This window comes from Haliaeetus albicilla, chromosome 10 (genome assembly GCF_947461875.1).
Source record: "Haliaeetus albicilla chromosome 10, bHalAlb1.1, whole genome shotgun sequence".
Classification (NCBI taxonomy): Eukaryota; Metazoa; Chordata; class Aves; order Accipitriformes; family Accipitridae; genus Haliaeetus; species Haliaeetus albicilla.
Genome location: NC_091492.1, coordinates 12,319,518 through 12,345,336, shown reverse-complemented (window position 1 = coordinate 12,345,336; position 25,819 = coordinate 12,319,518). Strand labels below are relative to the sequence as shown.

The 25,819-nt window shown below is 41.3% G+C and overlaps 2 protein-coding genes across 2 annotated transcripts in view; one reads left to right on the top strand and one right to left on the bottom strand.

Annotated features, from left to right (window-relative positions):
• The window catches only part of LOC104322921 (neural-cadherin), a 72,986-nt gene extending 66,530 nt beyond the window's left edge, over positions 1–6,456 (bottom strand). The window contains exon 1 of the mRNA XM_069793518.1: positions 5,355–6,456. Within this exon, the coding sequence (XP_069649619.1) occupies positions 5,355–6,402 (1,048 nt within the window). The 5' untranslated portion in view covers positions 6,403–6,456. The remainder of the gene's footprint in view (positions 1–5,354) is intronic.
• Positions 6,457–20,569: 14,113 nt separating this feature from the next.
• Positions 20,570–25,469, top strand: PDCD5 (programmed cell death 5). The gene is made up of 6 exons (XM_069793517.1): positions 20,570–20,715; positions 21,915–21,955; positions 23,153–23,214; positions 23,667–23,758; positions 24,003–24,074; positions 24,477–25,469. Exons 1-6 carry the CDS (start codon positions 20,650–20,652, stop codon positions 24,522–24,524), a joined length of 381 nt encoding a protein of 126 aa, XP_069649618.1. The 5' UTR covers positions 20,570–20,649; the 3' UTR covers positions 24,525–25,469.
• The last annotated feature ends 350 nt before the right edge of the window (positions 25,470–25,819 follow it).

Genomic DNA, 25,819 nt, shown 5'->3' with positions numbered 1-25,819 from the left:
TCACTAAAATTGGTATCTCCACTCTATATGTCGATTTAAATAGGACAAATATACTTAAAATGTAAGTGACTGCTGTTAACTACTTGGAAGACATGTCAAACATCGCCCTTAGTAAATCCTCTGATAAGAAAAAATGAATGACGGGATTGCAAAGCTAATGCCCACGGATGAAGCAAGGTCAGAGGAGCTTGAGACGACAGAGGATTAGAGAGACGGGATCTTTCATGCACTTCCCCCAAGCATTAATGGAATAATAATGTCTCCTCCTCAAATTAAATGCTAGCTCTAAGTTAAAATCTTAATGTGTATGACAGTCTAAGAAATTTTACCTTCTGTTCACTGGGTAAAAACTTAAAATAGTATTACGCTTTTGTGAAGAATAAATAAATTGTGTCCCAGTAAATTAAATGGGATAAAATCTGACATGCTACAGAAAACGTGAGTGTAACCATGACTTCTTCAGGCAAGGTTAACTGAAGAATATAGCCCAGGGCTGAGTGACCAGTGGGGTCACTAGAGGAATTTGCTCATCAAGGACCATGTGCCAAAAAAACATTCTTATGAAGTTAAGCCCCAAAATTTTGGAATTCTATTTAGCACTTTGTTGCTCAAACTAATGTATGAGTTTTGCCTGGTGTTTCTCTTTGGTTTGGGGTTGTGGGGTTTGCAAGGGTTTGTTTTCTTTTTTCTTTTGGCCAGCATATTTGTAAATTATGAAAAATAGAAATATTATTGAGCAATTTCAAATGAGTAGTTTCAGCTCTCGAGATTTAATCTTCTGTCTAATGTCCAGGCAGAGCAATTTATACTCTCAAGGTAGTCAGGGTACAGAGAATATTTTATACAAATGCACACACGCTGCTGCTGAAGTTGCAGAATTTAACTGCCAAGGAGCAGCAAGGACAAGCTGCTGTGCAGAGTAAGGTGAAATGGGAGTCAAGGGTGACAGCAAGACAGGCAGGGACCTCGCTGTCCCCGAGCAAGAAGAGCAGAGCAGGTCCCAAGACATAAACCTGGTTCACCCAACGGTCCAGCAGCCACCAGACATTTAAATACGTAGCGACGAGGCAGGTCTCGGGTCCAGCTGGGAAGCCGAGTCAGCGAGGCAGCGTCAGGGTCAGCAATATACCTGGCCAGGTACCGCACACGCCTGGGGGAGCTCAGGAAGGGACCGGAGCTTAATTCGGCGCAGCTCCCAAGGCACGGGGCAGAGGCCACGGACGGGGCTGGCAACAGCTACCTGTCCGATGCAAGGTTAGCTGGCTGCCTGGTGTCAGAGCTGGCCTTGAGCGCGGGCGGCCGAACCCGGCGAGCAGGGAGCTGCAAGAGCCATTACTGCACTCCAGGACCTGACAATCACGTTGGACAGGTCAGCCCTAATCTGAAAGGTAACATCCTACCAATCTATGAAATCTATCGGGCTTGACTGATGTGTGATCTCTATTTCTTAAAACTGACTTCTGCCTGTTTTTAAACCTTCCTTCTAAGAATTCAAGCGAGGAACTCACCTGAAGCTGAACTACAAAACAAGACAGTATCTCATCTCTTGTCCAGGTCCTGGAATTATTACTCCTCCACAAGCACAGCAGAACCCCCACCATAAAAAAGGCACTTAGTCCTATAGGCCCTGATTTTCCTGTTTCTGCTTTCCAGTAACTACTGTTTCCAGAAAACAGATAAACTATGTTAAAACTAAGTCTACAAACTATCAAATGGCCACAATAAGATACACGGTGAATAAACAAAACTAGTAAGTACTATTTCCTCTACAGGGAGCAGTTAATTTTACTGTAGCACTAAAACACACAAAATAATAATTTATTATTTCAAAGAATACCAAACAAATTATGGAAATTTTTTTTTTGCACCTACATTTAAAAAAACAAAACAAACAAAAAAACCCCATGATATTTATAACCAAAATATGTCCAGTCAAAAAGTAACCACAGCATGTAGTTGCACTGGTAATGACAGTAGTGATAACAGTGATTTGTCCACATGACTACAATAAAGCTTAGAGCTCAACTGCAGCTTTGCCAAAAAACCCAACCCTGCGTGCCGAAGAGTTGTTCATGCTGCAAATGCCTCTCAAAGCTACCCCGATGCAGGAAAATGTATACCAGTGCCAAGCCTATGGTCACACCATATGGTTCTACTAAGAAATACTCCAGGTAGTGAGGAGTAAATCTGTTACACCAGTAGTTACTTCCCATCCCAAGTGGAGCGAGCTAGGTTAGCTCATATTTTCAACAAGCTGCAACTCAGAGTGAGAAAACCCTTCTTCGTCTATGCACATGTGGAACGCTATCTGGATATTGAGATGCTAAAGGTCTGGTTGCGTCTGGAACAGTGTTTACTTCAATGAAACACCAGCCCTGGACGTGCTGCCATGTTGATTATCCAGGACAGAATTGAGATGAAGCAAGCAGAAAAGTTTTTAAAATTCTATTTTAGCTGAAGAGGAAAAAAATCAACAAACATGCAGCCTGTTACATATCATTTGTGCTCCTCTGAATAAAAATTAATTCAGGAACAGGACATCTCTTACACAGCTCTATTTATGAACTAAAGGGTGAGGGCTGTCACATAAACTAGGAAGAAACGTTGCTGAATGTTGCCTTATTACCATATACCAGTCGTCCTGCTACTATTCTGAGAATGCTCCATCGGGGGGGGGGGGGGATCAGTTTTTCTTCCTAGATATGTATTAGTACCACTTGTGCCAACGTGCTTTTAAGCATTCTTTACTACTTTAGATAAGCAAGTGCACATTACAAATTAATCATAATAAACTAAGCTGAAAAGATAAAGGACAAAGAGAGTAGACTTCATATGCTAAAGCATCTAAAAATCTTGTCTCATCTTTGACACCATTGCCTGGGTTGAAGAGGAGAATAATGACAGAATTAATTACTGGTTAATTTCCAATTCTCAGCTACCAGACAACAAGAATTAGGGGGTGTAGAAAATTAAAAATATATTAAAGGAATTAATACAACTTTATACCACTTGAACATAAATCAATATCTGATACTATAAGCTCTAATACCAGAAAACCGTAGCTGCGGGAGTATTTATGGTTATGTACAATGTAAAATAAGCCAGCACAAATGTTAAAAGCAAAGCAAACAAACTAGAGAAAGAACCTTAACTTACGCTTTTATTCACAACAAAATTCAGTGTAACCATCTCCATGCTTTAATTCATACTGAGAGCTCACTTCTGTAAATACTGGGTTTTTTCCCTGGAGCTTTTGCAATCTTCGGTATCTTCCTTATTTCAGACTAATTAAAACACCTAGTTCTGCTAGCCATCTTTCTCCCTCTCCTATCCCATCCTCTTGGTTATCTTTTCTCACATTACTGAAGTTTAGATCCTGAGTAAGGAAAGAGGCATAACTTTCTAAATATGTTTCAAATACCTATGTATTTTAACTCCTATAAAATGAGTGTTTTTGAGGTGTATTTTTTAATTTAGGCTGCTTTAAACAAAGAAACTTTAAATCACCAGCATCTAAAGTACGCTATTTGTACTGTCCACAATTAATTGCCATCCACCTAGTCTCCGAGAGTCAGAATCTAGTTCTACATATTTCTCAGAGATTGTATCTTACAACTTCATACTACTAGCAGTAATATATCAAGCGGGTGGAAAACACTCCAAACTATTTAGTAAAACTACAAGATGGTGAAAAAAAAAACTCTGAAAATAAGTTAAAGTTGCTTCATTTTCTTTTTAACTGGGTTAAGCAAGCATTGCTTTGGAAAAGAAATCTCTGGCACGACAGAGTCACAAGCGTTGTTCCAGGCAATCTCAGACTCCTATATTCAGGCTAGATAAGAGCAAAAACTAAAAACCATCACAAAGGTGAGACTAGCAGTAACCAGGGGCAAGGTTAGCTACCACTCTTCCAACAACATCTTCTTGATCCTGACAGAGGGACCTGTGACACCAACAAAGGGCTGGAAATTGAGCTACACGACAGAGTGGGTGGACACCCCAAAAGCATACTCAGATTGACCCGACAGATTTTGTCACTGCCTCCGAGTAATGACATCCCCTTTGGCACGAAGCCTTGCTCAGGATTGAGTAGCAAAGATAGGACACAGAACATGTTTGTATTTTGGAAATTGGCCTATCAACCTGGTCAGCAGCCAAAGCTCCAGCTGGAACACAGCATAAAGCCAGTACAAGTGACTGACATCAATATGCTACAGCGATAGGTGTGACAAAAACCAAGTGAGAACAAGAGAAGGATCTGAGTGAGAGTTGTTCCTCAGGTCCCAAATGAAATGAGTTGGTGATCTAGCCCGCTTCACAGAGGGAAGTATCCATGTCACTGAAACTGTCAGCACTAATTAGAATCCCTGCTGGCATCCTCAGGGATTTAACAGACACTGAGGAATAAACTGCCTCACTCCTATGGGCTGCCCCTCAGCCAGAAAACAGAAGAGATGAGGGGAAGGAATAGCATGGGAAGCTTTTCATCCCTCCCGCCTGCACTGCTCTGTGGCTAACAAGTTGCTCTAAGCAGTTGCACTGCTGAGAAGTTAATAATTTTCACAAGAACTAGAAGTCACGTAATGCAAACACCTTTCTAAACCTTTCCAAGATGAAATCAAGCCAACCAACTCATTTCTGCTGACACAATTTTCTCCAGAATGCTCATGACAGTCTTCAGAAGAACATTGTTAGAATCGCAAATAACATGAAAACAACAAGACACATGATGAACGCACACACATATAAAACTCACATCACGCTTGTGAGTCAAACATGCTTAACTTCAGTAACGACTCAAAACTCTGTGACTTCAGCTGCATGCTTCGAGTTAAGCATTTACAGGATGAGAGCTATGGGAGGCTTTAGAAACACTTGTGCGTAAGCAGCATGGCATATCTAACATGCTTTGTCTCAACGCGTGTATAACGTAAATAACACTCTTTGGTTACGCTACCCATTTTCCACGCTGCTCGTTAACGACTAAGAATTTCAGCAGGTGAGCTAGTTAAATTCTGATAACCACCTTACAGCTCCAAGCACTTCGCATAGCAGCGCGGTCCACGTTCACTAACCTGCGCAAGGCTTCTTGCTCCCTGCAGTGTTTTAATGCTAACGATTTACGCGCCTGACAGACCGAAACTACGTTCCACGAGGTAAGGGCGCACGGCACCTGACGCTTGCTGCCACCAGGGGACTTTTCACTCCTTAAAACACCAGCCATCCCCCAACTTACTACCGGGACGAGGCCGCTTAACTCGGTAGAAGCCGCAACTTTTTTAGCGGCTGCAGCCGCGGGGGCGAGCGGGGCAAGCCCGTGCCCGCCGGCAGCCCTCACCCTCGCCCTCACCTACCTCGGCGCTCCCGGACGCGGACGACGAGCTCGCAGGCGGCCGCCGCCTCCCGGTCGAGGGCCGCGGCCAGCGTCACCTCGCCGCTCTCCCGCTCCACGCGCGCCGGCGACTCCTCGACGGGCGGCGACACCAGCTCGAACCAGGCGGAGGCGAAGGGCGCCGGGGCCAGCGTCGCCAGGCGGCTGCCCGGGCGGGCGTCCTCGGGCAGGGAGAGCGCCAGGGGCGCGGCGGGCGGCAGCGCGGCCCGGCGGCGGCGGCGGGCGGCGGCGGCGGGCCGGGGGGGCTGCGGCGGCGGCGGCGGCAGGCGCTTGGCCTGCGGCAGCACTTCCAGCTCCAGGGGCTCGCTGAGCAGCGCCGGCCGGCCGCGGTCCCGCGCGTAGAGGCGCAGCGGGATGGGCGCGCGCAGGTGGAGCAGGGAGCGCACCAGCACCACGCGCCCGCTGCGCGGCACCACGAAGAAGTGGGCGCTGCGCGGGCGGGCGAAGTAGCGCAGGTCCGCGTTGGCGCCCGCGTCCGCGTCCTCGGCGCGCGCCTGCCACACCTGCGACCTGAGCGCCAGCGTCTCCTCCACGCGGAGCTGCGTGACGCCGGGGCGCGGCCCCCCCACGAAGCGCGGCGCGTTGTCGTTGTCGTCCAGCACGCGGACGGTGAGGGCGGCCAGCTCGGCGGCCGCGGCGCCGCGGGGCAGGCAGCGCTTGCAGCACAAGCCCAGGCGGAAGGCGTAGAGCGCCCGCGCCTCGCGGTCCAGCGGGCGGGTGGTGCGCAGCCAGACGCGGGCCGTGCGGGCGTGCAGCGACACCTGGAAGTGCGAGTGGCCCTCGCCCAGCAGCTGCAGGCGCCAGCGCCGCCCCTGCACCTTGGCGCACCAGGGCTCGGGCCCCAGCCGCGTCAGGGGGATGCTCAGCCCGCGCACACGCGTGCCCGCCGGACGGTTCTCCGCCACCTGGCCGCCGAACGAGGGTCTCCTCCGCGGGGCGGCGCGGGCGGCGGCCAGAGCCCAGCACAGCAGCAGGCAGCCGGCGACGCGCCGGGCTCCGCGGGGGACCATGACGGCCGCCAGCGGCGCCGAGCTGCCGGACGACCTGCGCTGCCCGACGACCTGCGCTGCCCGCCGCTCCCCGCGGAGGGCGGGCGGGGAGGGGCCGGGCCGGCGGCGGGAGGCGGCAGCGCCGCCGCCGGGGCCGGGGCAGTTACCGCCTCCGCCCTGCCTCCTCCCGCGGGCAGCGCCGCCCGCGTCCACGCAGAATAAGCGGTCCCGTGCATCGGATGTGGGACGTCCCTGCCGGGCGAACTCCTCGTTAGACCCCGTTCTCCTTCTCATGTAATCATCTCACCGCTTGCTTTACCTCCGCAAGACCCCCGCCTTCCCCAGGAGCCAAGTTCTTCGTCCGCTGACCCCGGGCACCCCTGCGCAGGTGCTGTCCTGCCGTCGGTCACCTGTGTCCAACAGGCTCTCCCGGCACGCAGGTGTCCGCCGAAGATACTGTCGCGTTCGTTTCTAGATAGCCACGCATTATAAAACCCCGGGTTTGCCCTCAGCTTGTACTTGAGCAACGCCACGCGCTTGCCTAAAGTTACACCTTTAGTCACGATTAATCAGCTCCCTAATACCTCCAGAGTTGTAAAGGAAATTTTTTAGGTGGAAAAAATGTAGCTTAACTACAGAATGTTTCTGGTAATAAACAGAAAGAAATAGAGCCCAGCGTTCATTTAACTGTGTTGGATTTGGGGCATAAGTGCGTAAAACTAATAAACCAATAAAACTAAATTTCACCATTAAAGTTAACTGACTACGTAAATCGGGGAGGTTGCAGAAAAAGTTACTCCATTAAGCAGTTCCTCTTCAAAATAGAATTGTGCTTTCAAGAATAAAGTCAAACACAATATAAAACTGGCATTAGCTATATTTATGTAGTACATAAACCACTTAATCTTAAGAGTCATTCTGAGATTAAAGAAAAGCAAAAAAAATAAAAGATGCTCTTTATTAGTCACATTACTCAAATTTTATGAGACTGTGAATAACGGTTACTTTTCTCATAAAATAGGCAGGGCATTCTTCCACACACTTCCCACCCAAGACTGTGAAAAACTTTATAAACACGACATTGTAACTTCCTGATATCCATTTAGAGAAACTGGTTGCCTTTATGGAGAAATGGGAGTCCAGGATCCAGTAGGAAGACTACAGGAGACTCAGAACGAAAAATCCAAGTGCTCTACTACTATTGCCACAAGAGTGACCTTCTCCATTTCATCCTGCAAGTAATTAAGGAGATAGATACAAATCTTCAGCTTCACACAGTAATATATTACCTCCATTTATGCCTCATACTGCATCTGTCCACTTTCAATCAAGCAGCACGCTATTGTCAGCTGGAGAGTACCTATACTCACCTTCCCTTCCTCCCCTTTCACACCAACAGTCAGTAGCAATTTCAGACTGACAAATTCCTTCAGAGTCCAGGGCAGGATTACCCTTCTTTTCACCCACAGAATGGAATAGGCATAAGAACTTCCAAAAATAAAACATCTATCCCTAACATGCATCAAAGCACCGAAGAGGGAAAAAAGGGCTGAGGAACTGCCATCTGAGGTAGAACAGTGCAACTGGTAAAGCTCTGGTGGCCCATCAGAAAGGCAGAATCGCTTACCTGAAACAAAAGAAATTCATCTAAAGTACTAAACGGGAGTTGTTTCTCCATGCCTCAAATGTACCTGAGATCTCAAGCATTTTCAATTCTACTTTGGCATAAAACCCATGGTGTAAGAAGTTGCTGTATCTGAATTCCAATGCAGGCATGGATGTCTTGATTAGGATGAAATAATAAATGGGCCAATCTTTCATCCATTTCTCTAACAGAATTGAATCTTCATTATAATTAGCAATAATAATAATAATGAATATGCGTTCTTTAAAAAAACATTAAAATATTACAGTTGAATTGATGTAAAAAGTTGAGATTATGCAAATTCTTAGGATAATTTTTCCTCACAGAGTTAAAATGGCCTTGAAATCCCTGTATAAAAGCACCCTTCTATATGGGGTGTTATCTTCAGTGCTTTTGTGGTGCGCTTTTTTTTTTCGGTCTTAAAAAAAAATTTGTGAGGTCTATGGATTGTATACAGGGCAATACAGATTGGGATGGGAAGAACCCCTAACTTGGTCACAAAGATTTATACGGTTCCAAAATAAAAGGAACTTTTCTAACAGTTCCCTAACTAGTACGATACATGAATAATGTACAACTAGTATTTGATCAAAATTTGATCAAACCATTTTATGGAATCATTTTAGTGAGTTCTGTCTTCTACATCCACTAGCATTTCTCTCTGTAAAAAACTGTGAAAATACACCAGGAACAGAACTGCATTTTGAAAGGTCCTTCATTTCTGCATCAAAAATTCAACAGACATTTTAATTAGTTTAGACACAAACGTGGTTCTGACTTTAAAGATGAGCCTCATTCATGGTTTCAAACGCAGAATTCAAGCTACATTATTTCAATCAGCATGTAGACAGAAAATTCAGAGATTACACAAGGGGATTTTTTTAGGAAAATAGAGACTTTATACTGTTGTTTGTTAAAAAATAAAAGGTTGTTGATTTTTATAGTTCACTGCCCTATGGTAATTGTAGACAAATACTTGAGACTCTAATCCTATTACTAATTCTGCAAATTAGTGGGAATCTAAATTGATGCCCTGGATGCTTGTACAGTCAGAATCTTTCTGACTTCAGCCCATTTCCAGAAGCCCTGACCTTACGGGCGCTGACTTTACAATACCAGCTCTTCTACTTCACAAGTTTCTTGAGATAGCAGATCTAGAGGGTATAATGAACTTTACACATTGTTTGCTTCCTTTTCCTGACTGTTCAACAGCACACTCTGAGGTTACATCAGGGTTCTCTGAATGTTCCAGACCATCCTCCCGTTTATAGCAACTCCCTCTATTTCTGCTAGCTCTAATTTTGGATTTGACAGTTAAGAAGCACCAGTTCTTGCACTAAAGCAAGAATTCTTTTCTTGCTCCTGCCTTGAATTACCTGTGTTACCTCAATTACCATCTTTTAATAGAGTAATTAGAAGTTTCCCTCTTTTTTCTCTGTAAAAGCCAGGACTTAATGACTTTAAGGATACACCTACATACCTCAGAACAAGTCTGCTGACTAGGCTTACACACTGTACAGATTGCTAGCTTGCAAGCCTGGAGCACAAGGTAAGCATAGTTTCCAGAGATCTCACATGACCAAAGAGATCTAGTGGTCACACACAGCACTAAGCACAACCGACCTGCTGGTTACTGAGGCTCACCTCTATGATCAGGTGATGGCAAGGCCAAGACAAAATCATAATCTCGCTCAAAAATTATTAACTCATGTTTGAAAATTACTGAATTACAGTCTTTGTAATTACTGATTTATAGTATGAACGTAAATTCTTAAAGAAACATCATGTCAAGTATTTGATGCAGAATTTGCATTTTACAAATTAGATTTCCTTTAAAATATGAACAGGAAACATTCTGAGGAAAATCTTACCTTAACTTTATGGAACTGCACAGTAAATATTGAGGCAGGAGAGAAGAATGATGCTAGGCATTCTTCCTGTTTTACATATACCTTGTAGCTGAAGGGCAGGATGGCTTAGGGAAAAGTGGCACAATTTACTTTGCTTTTGATCAAAAGGCAAATATGCCTGAAGCAGTGAGTGGTCTTGACTGCCACATACTCAGTAGCTGGCTTTCAAGGGGAAGAAAGGGGCTGGAAGTCCCCTAGGATCTTTTACTGTAAATAACTATAAATAGATATCAGTAACAGAATTAATGTACCCCTCTGGAGCCAGCTGATATATATGTCATCTGGTACACCTGACAGACATTACTCTCAAGCACTAGTTTAAACTTTCAGGAAGGGTTGTGCCCTGCTGCATATCTAGACAAAGGAAGCTCTTTCTACACTATTTACTTCCCACTCATGATTCCACAAGTGTCTTGGCACACAGCTCTGCAGGATCTAGCCCAAAGCAACAAGACAGTCCCTATGCTATTTTAGATGGTTTGTACATTGTCACTTTTTATAAACAACACTTGTAGCTCCATTTTCTCAAAAGCAAGTATAAGTGATAATCCTTTCCCGTATAATTTTGAAAACTAAACCTAAATTATTCAGAAGTACAGCTGCTGTTGTCTAATCCTTGCTAGCTCTTTATACAACTTTCTCACTATACTTCACAAATTTTTCTTGGAACCTAGCAGTCAAATGAGTGCCAGAAACACCTTCTGTCATGCTAAGAGCAGTATCCTTCCTCCAAAACTGAAAAACTGATGACATTTTCAATACCTTTCAGTATTTTCTAACAATTACTTTCCTGTTCATTTCAACCAGCTGGAAGACCCTTTCTGCTGTTAAGCATAGTGTGCTATATACAAGTCCAGGAAGGTTAGAATAAATGTTTTAATTACAATAATCTGTGTAAATGGCCATACTTCTTATGCAGTCAGAAATACCTCCTACCTAACTTATAATCAAATTAAATGAACTATACATACATATAAAAAAGTAAAATCTGAGGTGTGTTGAATCCAGACAATACAGTAACAATAAATTCTCACTGACTAACACTCTAATGGTATATTCTGGTTTTCCTGGCTGGTGCCTTACTAGTTACCAAATTAATTACATTATTAATAATATCAGTAAACAGCTGGAAAATCTTTACAGAAAAGCTCTTCTTAAAAATCCTAAGTTTTCACATGATAAAGTTTTTCTATTAATCAGAATTTTGACTTATGTGACTGACACAGAAAGGGTCATTTCACTTTTTTTTAAATAATTACTTTTGTAAATGACTTTATACTACTCTCTAAACATCCATTTTTCTCAAAACTATGCTTCATCCCTATAACTGCCTTAATAAAATGTCTGTGTGAGAAGCAGACTGCCGGTTTTGCATTCAATACATAAAACACAATGAATGCATACGCCTGACACTAAATCTTAGTAAACCTTGCTTAGAGTATTTTTCGATTATTTGTATACATGCAGTAAACAGAAAGAATCAATTCATTCTTGCTTGTATTTCCTATTCATAACCATAATTCTCCAAAACTTCAATATCTTTTGGGTTGATCATCACATTTCCCCGTGTTTCAGAATCGCAAACTGTTTTCACCTCAGCAGAACTAATCAGAACACAATTTACATTGTCAGAATTTGCAGATTTGGCAAAGAAAACGTACCTGATTCAATTCTGCCCAGGCTCCAGCAGAAGCCAGGCAGGTTTCTGGTGAACTTCTTAGCATTCTGCCTCAAGGGCCATTGAGAAACCTGGTCTTCCAGATTCCACAGTTCTGGGAAGCACATCATATGGACTGCAAGCCCTAAGGCTTGGGATGTTATGGCCTCCAGGGTATGGAGCAGACAACTGCTACAAGATCAGGGAGCCCACATCTGCCAAGGTCAGTAGCTCTGAAAGCCACAGATGGACTGACCTAGATCCAATGTAACATTCTTCTATAAAGATTTTTTAGATTCGAGCAGGGTTTGCCCCAACTGGTACAAACCAAATTTTTAAATATCACACATAAGCACATTAACAAAAAGGTACTTCCAACAGGTTTATATAGAGTTTCCTTTGAAGAAAATGTTTGTTTAAATAACTATGAACAGTGTGACAGTACCAAACATTTGTGTCTGTGCTAATTTGAGGTGTCTTATACTGCACATCAGAATTAGCATGTGTGTCAGTCAGATCAACAATTACTATAAGAAATATTCTGGTTTAGTGAGTAATAAAGAATAATATACTACCTACAAAGGCAGAAACCACCTTTAAAGTTTTAAAGTAATTAGCTCATCTTCATCTTTGAAAATTAAAGACGCTCTTGAGTGATACAAACCTAAACTGGTATTTTAATTTGGCTGACTTCCACTTCAAGCTCTTACATGTTAAAAATACTCAAGCATATTATCTCTAGCAATTTAGAAACCAAAGCTTATGGCTGCAATCAGGGCATATGGAAAAACCTGTACAAGGGAATACAGAGAAAATATTCTTGTTTCTACAGCCCAAGGAATCAGTAAGGAATGATGCCTCCATGAAGAATTCATCATCTTCCTTCATGCTACATGAAGGTGTGGTGAGACATGCTGAAGGCAGTCAGTCTACCTCTTATTTAATTCTATTGTAAATAATTCTACATAAAAGACTGCTCAGGCAGCAGATTGCCTGCTTTCCTTATAATACAGTTTTAATATTTGATTTTGTCCTACTTCCACAACCCTTCCTTAGAACAGCTGCTGACTCACGTGTGTGTGTAATATCTAAAATGCTGCAGGGGTCAGCTCAGATTTTCTCACCATATCTTGACCTAAGCAACAGTAAATGACAAAAGTAAAAAAGAAGCAAGCACTACTTTTTATCCCAGTCTCACCTTTCCTTTCCCAGCTCTAGTGTTTTGATTACCTTCCTCTGTAGCATTCTGTGCAATCTGGCCTCCATTTACTCTTCTGTCTCTCTTTTCATCTCTGCAGCCTAAAGGGTTAACAGACAGTGAGTTAAAAGTGGGTTAACTTAGACATTCTTAGCGTGCATCTTCTATTCCATGGGCTCTTAACTGAATAAATAATTAGAACCAATATTGTTCCATACCATTTAAAGTAGATTCTCTTCCATAAGCTAGAGCAAAATGTAATAGTTGGAATGCAATAAATACTTCTCTTAATGATGAAAAAAGAAAAAAACCAGATCTAGTGCACTTCTTGTACCTGTGTCATTTCCAAAAACAAGTAAAAAAATAGCAATAGTTTATCTTTGTTATTAAAGAAAGCAGATACTCAATACATAGGAGAGAACTGCTAGGTCAACACATTTGATTTTTACATGGTAGTATCTTTCAGTAGAGCCACACTTCAAATTTATCAAATTCCAAGTATATGGAAGGGTTTGTTTGGGGTTGTTTTCGGGTTTTTTTAAAGCAAAAATTAATTTTGGTGGACAACAAGGGTATATTACCATATCTAAATTTAAGTAAGAGTTTTAAAACTTCTAAATTAACACTTTTAGAAAAATGAGAGCATCTAATTTTATTACATAAAACAATACTACTGGCAACTACAATAGCTTTACTTTAAGAGATATTTCTAAATTGTCTACTCCCTGTTATTCATAGTTCAGCAATTTAGCTGGGAGCTGTGGAACGTGTTTCAGAACAAGCAATGTTTAGCTGCAAATACAGCTAAGGAAGAAGCACAATCCTGACCTCTTACCAGAAGTGCTTAATCTGCTCGGCTAGGCTGAGTACAATGGTTCTAGACTGTTAATACAGTTATTCCATTCAAGTTAATTCCTAGTTTGAATCTGAAATATGGTAAGAAAGTCCTTAAGAAGGGACAGTACAACAACATAGTCAACATTAGTCATCAATCAAACCAACAAATAAGTGATAAAGTCCTCCCTCTTGTAGAAATTTAACAATACAGTAAGTACTATTATAGGAGAATATGATGATATATTACAATTTCAAAAGAAAAACAGGAAGTTGTTTTAATTCATAGTCCACCCCTCACTTCATATATGTGCTGATAATGCAGAGTTCATGTTTTATTGGCTTTGCTGTGCTCCAGCTCATTAAACACAGCTGCTTCATATAGGCACAAATACATTACCCAGAAAGAGAATGAACAATCCGATGTACAAGATTTTAGCCAAAAAAATAAAGGCATTCATGCTCTAATTCTTGATAAAGCAAAAGAAAAAACATTTATTGCACATGTTTAAAAAAATTAAGGCATCAAAGCATATAAAGCAATAAAAATCACATTAATGGCTTCAGCCAGGTGCACTTCTGTAGCAGAGCAAATCCATGAGAGATGACAATCTTAAAGCAGAAAATATATACATATATACATTAATTTCACTGGATTTTCCCATGGGCTGAAAGTTACACGTGAACTCAAGTACTTTACAGGTGTTGGACTTAAGCAATGATTCAGTTCCTACTAAAATCTGTAAGATACTGTCATCGACTTCACAGCTTCAGTATCAGACTTTAAATATATAAAGCAAAAGAAAATATTTGAGCGTGCTCCTCAGATTTGATGGCACTATATGGATTATATTCCTGCAAAACATTTGCTGTTTACTCTTCGAAATAAAATGTAACAAAAAAGTCTATCTACAAAAATGTAATTAATAATATTTTTCCTTTTTTCACTCCTGTCTTTTACAATCTGAGATCTCCTCACATCTGACTCACATGTTGATGTCATTCCATTTCCAAATCTATTCTACTGTACTTTTATATTACTGCATACAAATCTTTGTAAACCCATGATGCAGACCGGACACAATGTTTCTCAAGACTGTATTTATTTATTTAGAGCCCACTGCTGAGGCACCCATTCAGATTGTTGCACTGCAAATAATCCTTATTAGCCTTAGGGTGTTTGTTTATAAAATAATGGAAATTAAAGGGGAAATTTTCCATGGCTTCAGTAAGCTTAAGAATAGGTACAATGTGGTCATACAATAACTTATTAGATGGTTAAAATTCACTGTTAATAATTTAAGATTATATACCTAGTTTTCACTGTTGATGTAAGTCTTTCTTCATTTCTCTCACATCAAATACTGAAATAATTTTTCTTTTTTTTTAAATATTACTTTTTTAAAAGTGTCTTGCTTCAGTTTCTATAAGATGGAAAAGTCTTGCAATGCTTATTTTGAAGGCATGGCAATGTTTGCTGATTTTCTTTTAAATTACAATACCAATGTTTATGTGGTTAATTTTTACTAAAATTTGAATTTAGGCCAGAGATGACTAAGCAAGGATTTCATCAGGCAAGGAATTCCAGTATATCTTCCAATCAAAACTACTAAACATAGAGTTTGCAGGGTGTTGTCGTAGCTGTAGGTATCTTACTTTATTTTATTTACAATTGCTTGAGGAAGGAGGTGTTTTGTTCATTAGCTTATTCATGCATTGCCATTCTTCTGTATAATACAGTGTCATTTTAAGGATGATTATGAGGTTAATGTGAGCATTACTGAAAGAGAAACACTATTTATAGTGATTAAAACCCTGTGGAAAAAAATCAGAAACATATCTTGAGCCCTCTAGTGTTTGAAATTGTCTCAAAGGGCTTGGGAAGGATCCTGCTTATCAAAACTAATATCCTTGAGATTTTTACATATCTCAAATAGTACTGATAACCTTTCCTGTCACTCTGCTGAATTACTAATGTACTTATAGTGCATTATTACTTGCAACCCAACTGATACTGAGCACCTTTCACAGCTGACAAATGCATTCTTAAAGAATATGGAGTATTCCCCTTCAATGTACCATTTTTCTCCAGTCATATAAAAAATGTTATTATTTTAGTGCCAGATCGAACTATTTTCCATCCATTAAAAAAAATAATTCTGCTTGAAGACTTTAGGAAATACTTTTTAGATTAATTTCACTAAATTACATAGGTGTAATAAAAAAGGATGAATCACAGTAACAAACAGAACAACAAAATGTTCCTTTAGGGAACCGCCCTGTTTCCTAAAACATCAGCCTGAATATTACATGCATGATCAGAACCTGAATTTTCAAATGGAGTAGATCACACATTAATCTCATAAACATACACCCTTAACCAATGGAATGTAACAAAAATGGACATATGCTCAAGTATGAATATTTCCAGTTTCCCAACCTCAAAAAACCCCGTGTTACTACTTTTATGAAGGGTCTTGGTTCACACATCAACTGTCCTCTTCTTCATCCTTAGTACTTCCATTTTCTGCCCTGTATCTTGTCTGTAATCTTTACCTGCTTATTCACCCCAACCACCTTTACACCAACAGTATATATAACTGCTAGTACCAAATGTTGCAAGCATTCAGCAAAAGTTACTTGACTTGCTAATGACAACACAAGACAGACAAAATCTAGCTGATAAACACTAAGTATTATTTAGGTGAGCTCAGTATAGCTACACCAGTCTAAGCTTATGAGATAACAACCAATCTCATGTTATTTAGCAAGGTTTGATGTGACTGATAATGGGAAGAATAGAATGAATACTATTAGTATATCAGAATATATAAGATACAGTATTTCTAGAACAATGTACAGCATGTTAATAAACAGCTTGAGATGGTTGGGTATCTGAAAAGATGCTATAAAAATACTAGAATTTTTAACTTATCAGTTGTGTTTAAATCAAACTTGCCTTTCAATGACAGAAATTTTAACTCCTATTGAATTTGCTGATATTCACAGCTGTGAAATTTGACCTGATGCCTCAGGTAAGACAAAATTGTAGCCACACAATGCTATATGAAACTTAACTACCATGACAGAATCCTATTTTTTGCCTTTTAAGTCCTCACTGGCCAAGCAACAAAGCCTATGTTTTCAAACATCATTCAGCTTAGAGGCATTCAATAGCCCACTTTGCACTTGAAAATGATGTCTGTTGAAGTACCTCAAAACAGGATATACCAAAATAAGACTCTTAAAATACATTTTTTTAAATTATACACTATACATGTATATTAAAAATATATTTATATTGTATAGAGAGATTAGTTAGCAATATATAACATTTTCTGTTCTATACACAGTATGTTTGTTATGTAATGTAGTTAACAATTACATAGTACTTGTGTTACATATGATACATAATATATACTAGGTTGCACTCTGAAATGCACAGTTATCAGAAAAGAAGTTTAAAGGAAATGGGAAAGAGTATTTTTAAAGTATTTCTTTTCTGTTTACCATTCTTCATCAATATAAATGGCACACGGGACTCTGTGGACATATTGAATATGTATAAAACTTTCAGGAATCCACTATTTCAGCATCACAATTAAAAGTCCTGAACACTATAAAGCAACTCAACCAGTACTGAAAAACCTTTATCTTTTCTTTCATGTTTTCACATTTAGAGCTGACCAGTTTGCAACGGTAATGATATATATCTCTAAGCAGATGAAGAAGAAACTAGGCAGCTGACTAGCCAAAAATGAAATACAACCTAAAGCACTGTGCTACATGCCTCCAGATTTTTTTAATGAACCAAACTCTCCTTTTTTGCTTTCTGAATCTCATAATGTAATTGACAATAACTACAATGTTACCTTCTCAAAACATAAAAACTCATCTACTGCCAGCTCACTGCTAATAAACTCATTTAAAACAACTTATTAAGACATAACCTTTAAGTGTGTGAGCAAACAATATGCAATCAAACACGCAACACAAATATCTATAAAGCTAGATGAAGTATTAGGATTACTGCAGCCTTCTCTGACTGAAGCAAAGCATATGGTGGTATAATGGAGCATGAATTTACAGCAACAGAGATGTACGATATAGATTAAAGCTTCATCTGTGAGAACATACTGCACAGCAAAAAAACCCAACAATTTTTTTGTTTCCTGGTTTATGGCATGAGCAACAAATACTCTTTGGTGGAACTACGGCTCCCTCTACTGCTAACATGCAAGTAAATACCCAAACCTTCCTTGAAATCCACCAAAAACGTGCTCCTGTAATAGACCCTGATTTTAAATTTATGAAGGTATAAACATGCTTCTCAGGCTATCTGGATGGATGCAAGGTTTTCAGGTTCACGTTATCCATTTGGAGCATGCATCATGGAAAACTCGAAAGAAAATTAATTCCACTCCACTAATTGTGTCTGCATTCACTGCAAGAGTTCTTAATTAAAAGTATTAATGAAACAAGCACTTGATACTTTTTTGTAACTTTTGAAAACTAGACCAGAAATATTTGGTAATGTATCTTTATAGAAACCTCTATTTTTAGGAAGTTGTAGCTTATTTATCCTGGTAGAAGAGTGTTCAAGTTGTTTCTTTGGTTAAATTAAATCTTAAATCATGAGTGAAAAAAAAAACCATACAGCCTTTAATAAGAACATGTGACTGACCAACATTAAAAGCCGAAATTTGAGATGTCAAAGTTACTCATTTAATATGATTGAAGCTATCAAGTGAGTGAGTTGACAATAGTCACTTTTAATTGATTTTAGTGACTTTGTACCAAGTCTGATCAAGGCCAGTACCTTTTGTCAGCTTCCTACACTCTCAGATTTCAGAGACAGGGACAGACCTCATAGCTGAGGGGCATGAAGCCGTATCATTTCATGCTTTTTCTAGTCCCAGTGTTACCGTAAGTCGGCATTTCAGCAGCTCTCTAAGACTCAATTTTGGAGTTTTAGAAAGCAGGCATTCTTTATTGCAGCACTGGATGCATGGGGGATCCTTCTGCCTATCGTGCATACCAGTTCTTTCAACAGTTGAGACTATATACAAAATGGATATACATGTTCATGATTTTTCCTGTAAATAATTAACATATTGTCCTAGTTTCAGCTGGGATAGAGTTAATTGTCTTCCTAGTAGCTGGTACAGTGCTATGTTTTGAGTTCAGTATGCGAAGAATGTTGATAACACTGATGTTTTCAGTTGTTGCTAAGTAGTGTTTAGAGTAAAGTCAAGGAGTTTTCAGCTTCTCATGCCCAGCCAGCGAGAAAGCTGGAGGGGCACAAGAAGTTGGCACAGGACACAGCCAGGGCACCTGACCCAAACTGGCCAACAGGGTATTCCATACCATGGGACGTCACATCTAGTATAGGAACTGGAGAAGTGCGGGCAGGGAATCACTGCTCAGGGACTAGCTGGGTGTCGGTCGGCGGGTGGTGAGCAATTGCCCTGCACATCATTTTATACACTCCAATCCTTTCATTATTCCTGTTGTCATTTTATTAGTGTTATCATTATCATTATTAGTTTCTTCTTTTCTGTTCTATTAAACCGTTCTTATCTCAACCCACGGGTTTTGCTTCTTTTCCCGATTTTCTCCCCCATCCCACTGGGTGGGGGGAGGAATGAGTGAGCAGCTGCGTGGTGCTTAGTTGCTGGCTGGGGTTAAACCACAACACATATTCATCTGAATTCCAGGAACTCATTAATATATGTAAATGCCCTTGGTGAAGGTGCACTCGAGATGTTTGGTGGTCTTCAGGGGTCCTCTGGTGGTCTTTGATAGTCTTCCTCACTTGTCTGCTAGTCGAACCTTTTCTAGTGATTCTGTGCAGCGGGACACTTTACGTTTGATACAACTTATCCTAAAGAGTGTTCGTTAGTAACTCTACTATCTATCTTTTCTTGATTTATGTTCTCTTGTCACAAATCATATTGACACTCTAAGCTATCTGAAAAGGGCCTAACGTTTTTATCTTCTCAGGGAATTTGCAAGGTTGGCCAGAAGTAATTTTCTCTGGTATCTTAGACATTTTGCAACATACAGGATTTCTTATCCACCACTAGTCAGTATAACAAAGCCACTGTGTTCTTTTCTTAACACAAGATGTAAAACATCTTGTATCACCAGTTGCCTACTGTGTCTTGAACTTGGAAGCAGTAGTCGCAGCACAATAAGTTACCTCTCGGGGAGTCACAGCTGAACAGACCTTGGGGAATTATCAGTCAATATTGCACACGTGGGAAGGCCAACCAAATCCTGCCCCCTCTTCCCGCTGTTGGTTTTGGGGGGTTTTTTGAGGAAATCAGAGGACCTCTAGGAGACACAGCTACAGTGTGATCAATCCAAGGTCACGGTAGTAGACTACAACGGTATAGACAAACGGACGAACCAAACCAATGCTGCTTCTATCAGCCTAGTAGCAGCTTACCTGGCATAACATAACCACTCTGCGCTGCCTCCTCACAGAACGGGAGCCAGAGAACAAGCAGGCCTGACTTAGCCTGACCTGGGCTCCTTACGCCAGCAGCTCTCAAAAAAAGGGGCTGCAACTTCCCCCACTTTCTCTTCACAGCATCACGGCCGCTCCAGCACGATCACCGTGCCAGAGAAACGAAACTGCATGTGGGCTCGCCAACCTGGCAGACATGGAAAGGGCAAGGAAGAGGCGAGCTCACGGAACAGAGGTTTGGGCAACACTACGAACTACTGCATGGAGCCGGCCTGAGGGGAGCTGGGGACCAGGGCAGAGCCACCCACACCCCCGGGGAGCACCAACAACCACCGCCATTTTCACCCGGCCCGGCCCGCCTCCGCGGCCGAGGACGGGCGGGCGGGGGTCGCCTCGAGAGCGAAGCGCCTGCGCCGTGAAGGGAGGGCAGGCCGCAGAGAAGCCCCGCCCCCGCGCTCCGCGGCGCCTTCGGCGGTGGGTTAGTAGCGCCTGGCGCGGTGGCGCAGGCGCACTACGGCGTGGGTGCTGCGGCTGCGCGACCGACCCGCGGCTATGGCGGACGAGGAGCTGGAGGCCTTGCGGCAGCAGCGGCTGGCCGAGCTGCAGGCCAAGCACGGGGTAAGGCGCGGGGGCAGCCGCCCCGCTGCCGTCCTCCCCCCCCCCCCACCCCCGGCAGTGCCACCGCTCCCTGCCGCCGGGCCGGGGGGGACGGGCAGGCCCTCGGCGGGGCCTGTCCCTCCGCCCGTACCTCCCCCGGGAAGGCAGGAGCGGGCACGGGGGAGAGGAGGGGACGCGCCGTGAGGAGGCCTCTCCGGGAATAAAGGCTCCGGCTGGGGCCCGGGGTGGGGGGGGAAGCCGGGAGCAGCCCGGCCGTGCCCGGGGCTTTTTGCTGGAAACGTCGCCGAGTGCAGCCTCGGTGACGGGCGCCCGGAGCGGGCGGGGGGTGAGGACCGGCAGGGCACCCCCCCAGGCTCTCCTCTCCTCTCCTGCTGCCGGAGCAGTCAGCGCCTTCAGGGCGTCTTGAGCCTGCCTCCTGCTACCTGCCTTGGGTGCCCTGGCTGCTGCCTTGGAAGGTTCAGCACATAACCCTTCCCTCCCCACCACCTTTTTCCGTGCCACTCGCAGTTTTAGGGATTACCATCATCGATCTTCACGGTCATCTCCGTTCTCAGAGCTGAAATGTGTCAGCCTGTTCTGTTGTTCCTGTGAAGGGATCTTCCATACCTGTGATCAGCCTCGTTTCCTCTCTCTGTATCATTTCTTGTTCCGCTCTCATACTTTGAAATGTTACTTATAAAATTTGAGGTGCAGATTCAACATAAAGTTCAGTTGTTTCCTCTTTTTCTTGTTATTTGCTTCTGAATAGTCAGCTCAGCTGGCGATATTAATCCAAAAATACTGTGCTAGGATTGTGTTTTCTTCTGTATTGATAAATACAGAATGTTACATTGAGTTTCATTTGTCCCTAGCTTACTTTAATGGGTTTTAAATGCTTTTGTCTGTTTTCTGGGCTTTGGGAAAGTTTATTATCTTAGACCTAATGGGAAGGCCTTTTAATGTCCAAACCTACAACAATCTGTGGATAGATCCAGTAGCACTAGTCATCACACTAGTTTGCATTACTGCTTTGTGAAGAAAGCATAGTAGGGCATGTTTATTTGCTAGGGCAGCAGATTCTCATTTTTAGGATCTCGTCCATGGTCAGGTGGGTTTAGCAGGCAGGTTTAGCTCACATTGACACTGCTGGAAGATTTAAACTTACTGTCCTGCGTGGAATGGTTTTGGATGATCATATTTATTCTGATCTCATTCTTTAGGATTCTTCTGGTGATCCATCGCAACAGGAAGCAAAACAGAGGTATAAATGAGAACTATTGACTTTTGGTCTTGCATCTAATTGTTTTGAACTTTTTTTTTTTTTTTTGAGTATTTAATTTCTTTGGAATATTCACCTGAATTTTTTTTGTTGTTGGAAAAACCACCAACAAAGAAGCTGAGATGTTGAAGATTTAACCCAAGGATAGCTAAAATCTGATTGATCTAAGTGTGGCTTCCAGGCCATGACTATATTGGATGATTCACAACAGAGCTGTCAGCCAGTCTGAACCCAGACTGGGGGGGGAGGGTGTGGATGAAAACAACAGTAGCAGCTCATTTTCACTTCGGGACTCGGCTGAGTGCTATAACCTCATGACCCTTGGTGATATAGTAGTATGTTTTGGGGATGCATCACTCACACTGTCATCTGCTTCTGGAACTCAGAAACCTTGGCTTTTCGGAGTGGTAAGAATTGGTCTTAAGAAAATTTCGAAGGCTGGCAGAATTCTTCTCACACTGGAGTTTTGTCTGAGTGACAAGTTTGGGTTTGGCTCTGTTAGTGCAATGGGAACATGCTTTCCTAGTTGATTTGATTTTTCTGGGACATCTGTCACAGTTAAAAATATGAAACAAAATGATTCGTGCCACAGCTTAGTGCGGAAACAGTGTTTAGTATTTGCACTAAGCGGAAAATAGAAAATAAGTGTTTAAAGAGCTAGACTTTGCACACAGTGACAGTTTGGGTTAACTGAAATGCATAAACTAAAATTCCAGTTTTGCAAATACGTAGTCAAATATTGTAAGTATATGAAGACTTACTGAAAAATTCTAAATAAATAATGAGGTTGGTTCTGTCTTGCAATTGCATGGACTATTCCCTATGCCTTCTTTACCATATACTGTCTTTGGTGAAATTCCACGTGGAACTGAATGCAGAATCTTTACAGTAGGTAGCATCATGGCTTTTATCTTGAAGATGTAATAATAAACAGTAAGAAGGTATAAGTAGTAAACTCCATCTCAATTTCTTGGAAGATGCCAGCTATGTAACTTTGTCAACATACATAGAGCTCATGACAGAAAATGCTATAAAAGAAATCATGTAAATGTAAGGTTTGAAGGCACCTCAAGAAGTCACTTACATGAATCGAAAGTCTTCTGTAGTTTGCTGGTTTGTGCATATTATTTTAGGTATTTAAAATCCCACTTTTAATGTGTGGTTAATTTTTCATTACAGGGAAGCAGAGATAAGAAATACTATTTTAGCTCAAGTTCTTGATCAAGCAGCTCGTGCAAGATGTAAGTATCCAAGTAACTTTCTAATAAAAAATTCTCATCTAGCATACTCCAGTGCTGCTCAGATCAAGCACGTCTGTGCTTGTATATAGGCCAGACTAGAAAAATAGTGTTGTTGATGGGAAGATAAAGCTATTAGAGCTTTTCAGTTGGTGATATCAATGATTGGAGGGGAGGGGTTAACTGACCTCCAAATGCTGTTACTGAAATTATTTTTTTTAATTAATAGTAGGAATGAGAATCAAAATTAGTTAATGTAATTAGGAACAAATATTTAAAAGGAGAAATATAACTATCTTGTATCTTTATTTTACATAAATGAAAATGCCTTTTTCAATTTATTTCATGACCCTGGCATGAAGATGACTGCTTCATAGGCAAATTTGTCTCTAGTTACTAGTGAAGGTATTTGAGCTGTTTTAAAGCAAAATGAACAGAGCCTGTTTTTGTTGCAGTAAGCAATTTAGCACTTGTGAAACCAGACAAAGCAAAAGCAGTAGAGAATTATCTTATACAGATGGCAAGATTTGGACAGCTAGCTGGAAAGGTGAGTTATGTTTTTCCAATTCTTTCTCACATATATTCATTTTCAAACGTAATTCACTCTAAAAAAAAAAAAACGATGTTTTTAATATCTGTAAATTAAGTAACTGAAAAAGGCAATTGAGAGCTTCTAAATACTATTATATAATTCCATCAAACACCTATTATAAAAAGTGAAAGTGTGATTCAGTTGTTTGATACTGAGTATCTCCAAATATGGTTATGTGGCTTTTCTTTTGCTTTCCTAGGTATCGGAACAAGGTTTGATAGAAATACTTGAAAAAGTGAGTCAGCAAACAGAAAAGAAAACAACAGTAAAGGTGAGCTTTATTTCCTAAATGTTATTTTAATTTGTTATAAAATAGAGCAGAAAAATTGCATGTATTGGACTATTTCAGTTCAGGGTAGAACTTAACTTTGTATTTACCACCTCTCTTACCTACAGTGATAGGTGCTGGGATTAAATCATAGCAGTCCTTATCAATAGTAAAATTTGCAGATAGTGGCACTGGGGTATCAGTGTTCTGTTGTGAGACAGACTACCCTGTGTCTGTCCTGTACCACCATTATGCCAGGCAGGGACTTGGCGGGGAGAGGGTGATGGGGTGAATGTTTTGCTCCCGTGTAATGTATTTATTGTCAAATGCGTGGAGTTTGAAAGGATTGCTCTGTGTTGGACTTACTGTGACCCTTCTATTTTCACATCATGTATTTCATTTTAGTTCAACAGAAGGAAAGTATTGGATTCTGATGAAGAGGAGGATTATTAATACTACTGTAAGACTGTCTGCCAAACAAAAGGCCTGGAAAAAGGCAATATGCTGTTACCGGGCAGAATGCAAGATCTGAAAATGTTTACGCTTTTTTTTTTTTTAATATAAAAAGGCCAACAAATGAACTTGTCTTGTGAAATAAATCTGAGAAGGGGATTTTATAACTTAAATTTTTGTAGTTTAAGAGGCCTGAGCAGTGTGGGGTTCCCCACTGCTTCATTAGCATGAACATTTTGTTGCCCCTTACTCAGTGTGTAAGCTATGCTTTCAGCAGCTGCACACACTTAACTTGCTGCTATTGGAGATACCATAACATGAGGAGGAGCTAAGTGTAAAGCTGTGAACAGCAACTCTAGGAGTTTAAAAACTTACCTCCAGGCTTTAAATCACAGAAGTGTTAGAAACAAGATTTCCTGAGCCCTGAAGGAAGCCTATCCAGCAGCTCACTGGCTCTCAAGTCCTTGCTGGAAATTTATAAAATAAAGTGAAGGTATCAAAGTAGCATTTGGATCAGAGGACTTCGTATCAGGCAGTCCATGTAAAGAAATTGTAACCAGCCTACAGTTGAACCATTCCCCTATGAAATAATCAAGCTATCTCAAAAAAAGCAAGTTAATTGTGTAATATAGCACTGTTCAGACACTTGGTATCTTATATTCTTAAAACTACCTCCATTTCTTATCAAATGGCTGGAGTGTTTCTTACCTTGAAAAAAAGACCATTTTCCTACACTTTCTGCAACTCCTGCATGCATAAAGTAAAACTGAACTTGTGCTATACGTTTATTCAAAAATATGGTTATGGAAATAAGTACGATAAATACTGTAACGTGCTGATATAAACACTCTACCACCACAAAACCCTTTTCTGACATAATTTAACAGGAACATACATGATTCCCAACTGCAGTGGTTTTTGAAACAATAAAATTGTTTAAAGTGAGCTCTAGTGGGTGTTTTTCATCTTGTGTGAATGTGGTTAAAAAGTATTTAAACAGTTATTTTTGTTTCATTTGATCTAGACTGGGCATTTTGCTTGTCTGTGTTTGTAACTAGGATTCCTTAACTTCAGTAATATTGTGGGTGTATGCTACATTTTTTTAGACTAATGACCCTTTACCAGTGTGAAGGGGTTCAAGTCAAGGTGTGGTGACATGGTTTAAAAGTTTTCTCAGTAGGGCTACAGATACATCCTAAGCATCCATGCTTCATATTCCCATTCCTAAGTTTATCAAATTCTACTTCTAACAACGTAAGCTTTATTGCCTTGCTGTTCTTCTAAAGCAGCTGTTC

What these genes read in the sequence shown, in the direction of transcription:
- PDCD5 (XM_069793517.1), top strand. Translation starts at nt 20,650, where the DNA reads ATGGCGGACGAGGAGCTGGAGGCCTTGCGGCAGCAGCGGCTGGCCGAG. An exon ending in AGCTGCAGGCCAAGCACGGG is followed by an intron (nt 20,716 to 21,914) that starts GTAAGGCGCGGG and finishes CTCATTCTTTAG; the next exon opens with GATTCTTCTGGTGATCCATC. An exon ending in TCAAGCAGCTCGTGCAAGAT is followed by an intron (nt 23,215 to 23,666) that starts GTAAGTATCCAA and finishes TTTTTGTTGCAG; the next exon opens with TAAGCAATTTAGCACTTGTG.